Source organism: Felis catus, chromosome D1, assembly GCF_018350175.1.
Source record: "Felis catus isolate Fca126 chromosome D1, F.catus_Fca126_mat1.0, whole genome shotgun sequence".
Classification (NCBI taxonomy): Eukaryota; Metazoa; Chordata; class Mammalia; order Carnivora; family Felidae; genus Felis; species Felis catus.
The window spans coordinates 19,453,917-19,463,053 of record NC_058377.1 but is presented as its reverse complement, the minus strand read 5'-3'; the positions used below and the strand labels follow the sequence as shown (position 1 = coordinate 19,463,053).

Genomic DNA, 9,137 nt, shown 5'->3' with positions numbered 1-9,137 from the left:
AAAGGACTTGGTAGCCAGCTGGATGTCTAGATGTGAAGGAGAAGTACTTAATGCCAAATACATTTACTATTGGTTATCACAGTCTGTGATGTATAGTCCTGCTTCGGGTCCTTACTGGTGATCCAAAGCAAATTGTGCCCCAATAGCCCTCAGAGGAAAAAACCTCTTAGAACAAAAAAACAAATACATCTTAAGGGGATTTTGGATTTCATTGGGGTCCTTTCTCCATTTAAATTCACAGAAAAACCCAAGGAGGTTCACTAACTGAAAATTTATTGATGGAGCTAATGGTGCATCCAGAGAGTATTGGTCTCCGTCTCTAGATCATTCCTTCCCACATTTGAGGTGCACACCAGTCGCCCGGAGATCTGACTAAATTGTAGGTTCTGATTCATTCAGCCTGGGTTGGGGTTTGACATCCCTCCTGTTTCACAAAGCTTCCAGGTGAGGGAGATGCCCTGGACCACGGTTTGAGTCGTCCGTGTCTAGACCGTTTCACAAGGAGGGAAATACAACTGGTTGGTGTGTCAAAATGGGCCCGACCTGAGGGCAACAATTGGAAAAATAGCACAGGTCTCAGGTTACGCTGCTGCTGTTGCTGCAGACCTTTCAAGGCTTGTCTGGGTGGGGCCTCTTGGGAATGGTACCCGTCCCAGGAAGAGAACTGGTAAAGTCCTATACAGTCCTATATAGTCTGAGCCAATAAGGTTGTCCTCGTGTTCCACCAAGAGCCACAAAGAGTTTTCTCCCCGTGCTGCCCCTGGCATGTCTCACTGAGTAATCAAACCCCAACTCAAACCCCTGGCCCACACACAGTCCCACCTAGCCAAAATGGGATAGCGTTAAGTTTTGTTAAACTTGCTGTGGGGGTGAGGAATATTTTGGGTTAAGAGTTATAAAAGGCTCTTTGTAGCAATTACAATATTTATGTACCTGTCACCAGAGACAAACAAGGCTGGAAATTAGGAAACTGACTCCTTCTTACCTTGTGAGTCAGCTTTCATCCATGCTTGACCTCTACTTACTGACCATGCGGTGCTCAGGTTACAGTTTGTTTATATATGCCAGCTCTTTAATTACGAGAGCATAAGTCCTAGGGACCAGGACCAGATGCTGGGGTTGGCATTGCCTGGTGGGAGACTGACAAATGGCCTTGGGTGGCTCAGACCCAACCTGGCCTGCTCTGGTTGCCTGAAATAGAGAGGAAATTTTGCTGTAGGGAGACTGCAGGAGGCTCTGAAATTAAGAGGAGTCTAGATGGAGGAAAAGCGCTACCTTGGGAATCAGGAAACTAGTTCTAACTCAGCAATAACTGGTTATGTGATTTTGGACGAGGCATTTTGTCTTTCTCGGCCTTCGTTTCTCTCTCTGAGAAATGAGGACGTAGGCCAGTGGTGTTCAGACTTGTTCTCTGCAGAACCCTACAGTTTTCATGGAGGTACTAGGAGGATCAGACTGGATCCGCCAAAAAATTACCAAGTCTGGCTCATATGGGTTGGTAGCTCCCCAACATACACACGCCCTTGGTGTTTGGTGTGATGGTAACCTTTTACCATTCCACAGAAGTGTTTCCACTGGTGAGGCCATGGATTTAGATTTTGGACTCCAAAAAATTTAACTCTAGTGTTGCCCTCAGGAATCCTATGAGCATGTCACACATGGAAAATACTTAGAAAAAAAGCACATTAACTATATGAATGTGACAGCATCTATTGTATTTCTGGGGTATACTTGATCTTTTTTTTTAAGCTTATTTATTTGAGAGAGACAGAGTGCGCCAGCTGGGGAGGGACAGAGAGAGAGGGAGAGAGAGGATCTGAAGCAGGATCCGCCCTGTCATCACAGCGCCCAACACGGTGCTCAAACTCACAAACCGTGAGATCATGACCCGAGCTGAAATCAAGAGTCGGACGCTCAACCGAGTGAGCCACGCAGGCACCCCCAGGGTATACTTTATCTTAAGAAAATGGATGGATTTCTGAAAAGCCAGTTTCCTGAATTAATTTTAGCAAGCCAAACCGACTAACCTACTTTAAAAAAAAATGCACTTATTCGGGGTCCTGGACCATAAGTTGGAGCTACCTAGCTAGAGCAACTGCTAGGCTTGTCTTGATCTCAAAAATATTTCCTCCAAGGAGCATATCATCTTAGTAATTCATTTAAAAGAGGTTTACCCATTTTCATTGTCTTGATTGTGTGTTTTTATGTGTTAAAATTCTTTCTGTGGTCTGTACTAAAGGGATTGTTGCTCTGCTAGTATTTTGCCGACTCTGATTTTCCCAGGAGGGTTTGCGTTCGGCAGGCTGAACAGGTTTACAAGCACTGAAGTGCCTAGGAGCAAAGTTCAATCAAAGTGGCTATTTATATACAACTTGTACTTACAATGGAACATTTCACAAAGGATTTCCCTTTGTAACACTGACAACAGTGACTTGCAAACAGCAGGTATACTTGTTGAATGACCGAATGATCATTCATTCGTTTATTCATTCCATGGCATTGACCCCATCACAGAGCTCTCTGTGAATTACTGTTTTCTACTTTGGAGAATTGAAATGAAGCTGTGCTTCTTCTAATAGCTATGCTTTCATCTTGACCCGCTCAGCCAGCTGGGGCTTCATATTCACCCGGCTTCCGAGGTCAGTCTTTTTGGGCCAGAGGCTACACACCGTTTTTCTACCGTTCTGTTTCCTCAGTAGGACTCTCCTCTTCGGCTCTTGCCCTTGACCGTAGAATTACCATTCAACGCAGAAACTACTGACAAAAGGGGGCATTTTTGTGTGTGTGAGTAGGGGTAGATCGTGATTACTTAATAGAAACTTGAGTCTCAAAAATACCGTGCAATCTAGGGGATTTTCATCCCACTGAATATTTTCGTTATTTATTTATGTGAGAATATACAAGTTCATGTGCACAAATGTGTTTAGTCTTTTCATATTACAAGCCAATGCCTGATTGAAAATTTGACATCAGAGGACTGACAGATTGGACTCAGACTCCCATGGGCTTGGGAGCATCTTCAGAAAATAACATTATATTCCTGCCTTCCAGAAGATGGGGAATTGGCTTTTTAAAGCATTGTGTATGAGAAAGATTGATTAATAAGCTATCAAATAAGTGAGGCTATAGACTAGGAAATCGGTTCTGGAACTCAAAGGGTCAGTGGTCCAATTCACTTAACTAAGAAAACTGTGGGTAAGATAGCATGAGACACCAATAAGGAGGGACTGAGAGAAGAAAGCAAGAGACTGCACTTTCCATTTCCTTACTTGACCTTGAGCCCCTCTGGAGCTAAGCATGCCCATCCATAAACTAAGGACAGATGAGCTGCCTCTCAGTTTTCAGTGATCTTGGAGGTCTGTGCAGACAGTAATAGATCAGAGCATTATAATATTAAGAGTGTCATAGAGACTCTTCGAAGAAGGCACGGTTGCAGCTGAGAGTGGAGCTCTGGATGGCCCCTGCCAGCTCCTGATTCATCACTGTTCAATCTGGCCGAGGAACACACTTTTAAAGACCCTGGGAAGACACCCGGGGAACCTGAGGTGGTGATTCACCAGATTAGAATTACTCTAACCAGCTGCAACATGCAATCATCGGAGAAGGTACGTGCTGACCTGCTCAGAGGCGCAAAGGAAAAGAATCTCGTCGTGAAAGGACCAGTTCGGATGCCTACCAAGACTCTGAGAATCACTACAAGAAAAACTCTTCGTGGTGAAGGTTCTAAGACTTGGGATTGTTTTCAGGTGAGGAGCTGCAGGCGACTCATTGATTTGCACAGTCCTTCTGAGATTGTTCTGCAGATTACTTCCATCGGTCTCGAGCCAGGAGTCAAGGTTGAAGTCACCAGTGCTGATGCTTAAATCAGCTTTTTGAATGAACTGATTATCGGTTGTTACAAAAAAAAAAAAAAAAAGAAAAAAGAAAGAAAGAAAAAGAGAAATCAGAGGGATAGTGCAGTGACTCATCATGTGATGACTATGGCAAAGGCACAGGTGTTGAAGCCATACAGACCACTGTTCAAGTCTGAAACTGCCACTTATTAGGATACTTTGAGAAAGCCATTCAACTTTCCTGAGCCACACAACTGTGGCTCCACCTTTAAATTAGAATTAATAAAGTTGAGGGGCTCTCGGTTGGCTCAGTTGGTTAAGCACCTGACCCTTGGTTTCAGCTTGGGTCATGATCTCACGGTTCGTGGGCTTGAGCCCCGTGTCGGGCTCTGCGCTGGCTTCCTTGGGATTCTCCCTCTAAAAAAATAATAAAGTTGGGATAAAAAGGTAATTTAAGTAAATGAAATACTACACCTTATGGAGTAGATAGTCACTTCCTGGTTCTCCTTGCCATCATCACAGGTAAGAAATAAGTTTATTTCCTGAGCATTAATTTATCCCCCAGGTATTTTGAGTGCTCACTTATGTATGTTGGAAATTAGAAATGATTTAACATCAGCCGAGGATGTCAGTGAAGACAAAGTGAAATCATTTTAATGCATATGAAGGGACTATGTTGCCCTTAAATAAAATGGTTCAGCTTATAACTGACCAATTAGATTTCAGCTGCACACAAATTGCTTTTGTTTGTTTTTAGACTTGTATACTACATCATTCATATTCTCACCCAGTCTTTCTTGTGATTAGCAACGTATTTGCAAGATGGCCACACAGGACAGTAAAGCTGGAATCCAGCTCATCAACAGTGGACTCCTTGAGTGCAACTGTCTCATAGTTAACTGTGCCTTTCACTGCCTAGGAATAGCATATAGACTTTGAGTTTTATTCTGGAGGAAATGGAAGGCTTCTGAAAACTTTGATCAGAGGAGCATCATGAACTGACTATATTTGAAGCGACTTATTCCGCCTTACGTGGAGGACAGATGGTTAAGGGGGCAAAGGTGAAAGCAGGGAGGCCTTTGGATGGTCTCTGTGATAATAAAAGGGTGACATTACAGTGATTTGGTCTTAAACGGCTGTGGTGGGAGATGGCGAGAAAGAATTGGATTCTGGGTCCGATTTGAAGCTGGCATGACAGAATTTGCTGGTGGGTTGTAGTGTGGTATGAGAAAAGAAGAATCAAGCCCTAATCCGAGGGTTTGGGGACTGAGCCGTGAGAAAAATGATGTCAGCACTTCCTGAGATGAAGAAAACCAGGAGCAGGGGAAAACTTTTGAGGGGAAAGATCAGGGATACAATTTTATGTGACTTAAATTTGAGACTTCTATTAAATACCCAAGACTTGACTCTAGATTTCAGGACAAACCTTGAAGGAGGAGATAGGAATTTGACTATCGTTGGTGCCTAGATGGGGTTCAGTGTCAAATGACTGGGAGAGATCACCGGAGAGTGGACGTAGAGAGAAAAGGAGACGAGGTCTCAAGTGTGAGCCCTCAAACGCTGCAACGTTTAGCGGTCAAGAAGACAAGAAGGAATCCGCAAAGGAGGACCGAAGGAGACCGAGAAGAAGGAGGAGAACTCGAAGAGAGACTGGCGTCTCAGAGACAAGAAAGAGAAAAAATTAAGAGGTTTCGAGGAGAGGAAGAGGGAGTGGTTCGCTGTGTCAAACGTTGCCAGTAAGCCCAATAAGAGGAGGACTGAGGACTGAGCTTTAGATTTGGCAAAGTCTTATTGATAACCCTGACAAAAACTGTGATCCTGGAAACACTGGGAAGGTGACCACTGATTGGATGGCGTTCAAAAGAAAAGAGGAGGAGAGATAGAGAGAGTGAGAACAGACATCTCTTACAAGGGTTTTGTTTTAAAGGGGAGGAAAGTAATGGGGCGGGGGTAACGACTTGAACCGTAGGGTGTGAGCAAGCACACACTTATGGCCCAGGCACTGCTGAGTCTGACGGGATGCTGGCTACAGGTCTGGAGCAGGGTCTTGGAGGGCCCCGCTGATCAGACTTTAAGCCTTTGGTTGCTGGATTATGGAATGCTCATGAGGTCCCGGGGGAGGGGTTGGGTTGAAAGAAAACGGGAGAGGGGAGACTTGGGAAGCTCAGGGCAGTGGTTGCATACTGACAGGCCTAGAAGTGTCTCAGTACTTTACCAGTCAACATGGTGGTACCAGTGTGTTTTAGTTGAACATCAGCCTGGATCCATAAAGAGGTGTCTTTCTTTATTATCTTCATTTAAAACATTTTTTTAATGTTTATTTTTTTTTAATTTTTTTTTCGACTTTTTATTTATTTTTGAGACAGAGAGAGACAGAGCATGAACGGGGGAGGGGCAGAGAGAGAGGGAGACACAGAATCAGAAACAGGCTCCAGGCTCTGAGCCATCAGCCCAGAGCCTGATGCGGGGCTCGAACTCATGGACCGCGAGATCGTGACCTGGCTGAAGTCGGACGCTTAACCGACTGCGCCACCCAGGCGCCCCAATGTTTATTTATTTTTGAGAGACAGAGACAGAATGCGAGTGGGTTAGGGGCAGAGGGAGAGGGAGACACAGAATCCGAAGCAGGCTCCAGCTGTCAGCAAAGAGCCCGATGTGCGGCTCGAACTCGCGAGCTGTGAGATCAGGACCCGAGCCGAAGTTGGACGCTTAACTGACTGAGCCACCCAGGTGCCCCGTCTTCATTTTTTAAAGAAGAGGATATTGCAGAATATTTTCATGATGTGAAATGACCAGAAGAGCGGGGAGATTTGAAAAACCGATGATGTAGGAGAATGCGGCGAGAATTATAGGAATTCTTGAGCTGGGTGAAGGGGGATGGGGTAAGCACATAAATAAAACGGGTTGGTTTGATGAAAACACAGTTTTTTTTGTTCCTTGTAGCAGGAGGGAACACAGACATGGGTGAGCTGCTGAGACATTGTGGAGGGCATGTGAAATTTCTTTTCTGGTTGCTTCTATTTTCTCTTTGAAAGAGAGGAAATTTATTAACACCACAATTGTGTTATTATATTTAAAAAAATTTTTAAGTTTTTATTTATTTATTTATTTATTTTGAGAGAGATAGAGACAGCATGAGTGGGGGAGGTGCAGAGACAGACAGAGAGAGAGAGAGAGAGAGAGAGAATCCCAAGCAGGCTCCAACCCTGCCAGCATAGAACCTGAGGCCAGGCTCGAACCCTCTAAACTGTGAGATCTTGACCTAAGCCAAAGCCAAGAGCCGCATGCTCAACCGACTGAGCCAGGTCGGTTGCCCCAACACTGCACATTTTTATCTTCCTCAAGGTCACCATGCATCCACGTTTTATCTGAGATTTATGTAGAATTCTGGGGAAATGCTGGTCACTAGAACTACTTTTGCTTCCGAATCCGTGTCTCCTGCCGGGAGACACCCAGCTGCGGAATTTCGGTCCCACCTCATTCCATGAGTGATGATCAGAGCCCGGTTTCCTTTAGAGACGGTTTATAGAGCATGGTGACCCCTGGCCCTCTCATGCCCTGCTTTGCTCTGGAGTAGCCCAGAAAGGAAACATTTCTTGTCTGGCACAGTGATGTATCCGGGGCCCCTAAGAGAACACGACGCAGAGTAGGTGTTCAATAAATATCTGTTGGATGACTTGAGGGAGGGAGGGAGGGCAAGCGGAAGGGAGGGAGGGAGGGAGGAAAGATTTCAATCTGCATCTAGAAGGGACACCACTAATCTAGCCTAGTTACGTTATGTTTTTGTTTCTGCTCAGGAGATTTACATCTTGTTTATAACCAATTCCTCTGGTGCGTGTTTGTCGTTCTGAAATTTTTGCCAAGAGTCAGGAAAACATCCAAAATGGCTGAAGGATGGCAGTGTTTGATTGTTTGCCTCGCTCTCTACCTCCGAAGTTAATATGATGCTATCTGAGTGCAAAGGCACAGACAGGGAGGAATTTAATGCAAATTTAGCCAGGAGTCTAGTGCCACTTCACAAAATATTGATTAGGTGTCTGATTTGCTCTCCCCTGACAATGGGCCATAGGAATAAACCAATGAGGTGGGCTCAACCCCAGCTCGTCATGGTCATTCGATAAAGCCAGGCAGCCAATGAGGAGCAGCTACCTTTTGATTGGGCGAGAGGCCAGCGAGGGGGGGAAACCGTCTTAGCAACAGCAGAAAATATTGCACACGCCCTTGCACGCACGCACAAACACAGACATCACGCTTTGCCACCCTGCTGCAGTGAACAGTTGCTGATTGTGTCTCTTAAGGCTTTTGTTTAAACCACAGTCCCGCTTCCAAAGGCCCAGTTTCTGTTCACAGATCACACTGCTTACCTGGTCAGTCAGCCCGTAATCCCTTTTTAATGGAATGAAGGAACAACATTCCTGTCGGCGCCCCCACCCCACCCCGTCCCCCCCCCAACCCCAACACACATCTCATTAAGGGCGAACTTTGTTCTGCAGGTGAACAGCACAGGCTTTGTTCTGAGATGTACAGTCCTGATCCCTTTCAGGGAGCCGGGCCCACCACTGTCCTTCCTGACCCAACATGCAGATGGGGAAGGAGGTGTGGCGCGGAGGACAGAGGACGGGCCGCTGCCGGACTGTTGTTTCTTTGGCTTCCCGTAAGCACTGCAGAAGTCGTTTCACTGGGCTAGTGCAGGCGTCAGTGTCCGTGTTGCTTTGCCTCCGGGCTTCCCCCTTCATTGTTCGTGGCCTTCACATCCAGGGCCCAGGAAAGCTTTCCTGTGTTCAGTGTGGCACTTGGCAATGTCTTGCTTTGCCGCTGGGTTCCAGATATTTAACGTTCTCATTCAGAAGGCTCCTCTCCTCCGGTCTCCACTGTGTTTTTATGTGTCCTGGGCAGCTGCCCTTATTCCCCAGGTGCTGGGCCAGGGGGGCTGCCTGCCAATCCCCGGTGTCCCCAAATCGGTAGCTGCCGTGGCTTACTTGCCTCATTTCCGCACGCGCCCACCCCGTATCCCGCAAGTGGCGATGGCAGGTAACTGGGAAGGTGCCTTGGTTCTCAACATCATTCTTTCCTCCGTGAACTTCGCTTCTTTGCCCTCACGGCTGGCTGCGGCATGAATCTGATCCAGGAGCACCTGTCCACAGTTATCCAGTCCTGCCGGTGGCTCTCACTCCTGTTCCCTGCGGAAAGTTCTAGTTCTGTCTGGGTAGGAAAGCCCGGCGGTTAGGGCAACCTTCATTCACTCTCTGAGGCACGGCGGCTCTGTTTTATACTCGAGAAAATGACACTGAGGTGTCGTCAGAG

The 9,137-nt window shown here is 46.2% G+C and overlaps 1 protein-coding gene across 1 annotated transcript; it reads left to right on the top strand.

The window, feature by feature from the left end:
• Positions 1-3,440: 3,440 nt before the first annotated feature.
• On the top strand, positions 3,441-6,216 carry LOC109491851 (40S ribosomal protein S20-like; the record flags this gene model as incomplete). The annotated part of the gene is made up of 1 exon (XM_045038431.1): positions 3,441-6,216. A coding segment is annotated over one exon (423 nt), but the record flags the coding sequence as incomplete, so codon positions are not given.
• Positions 6,217-9,137: the final 2,921 nt, after the last annotated feature.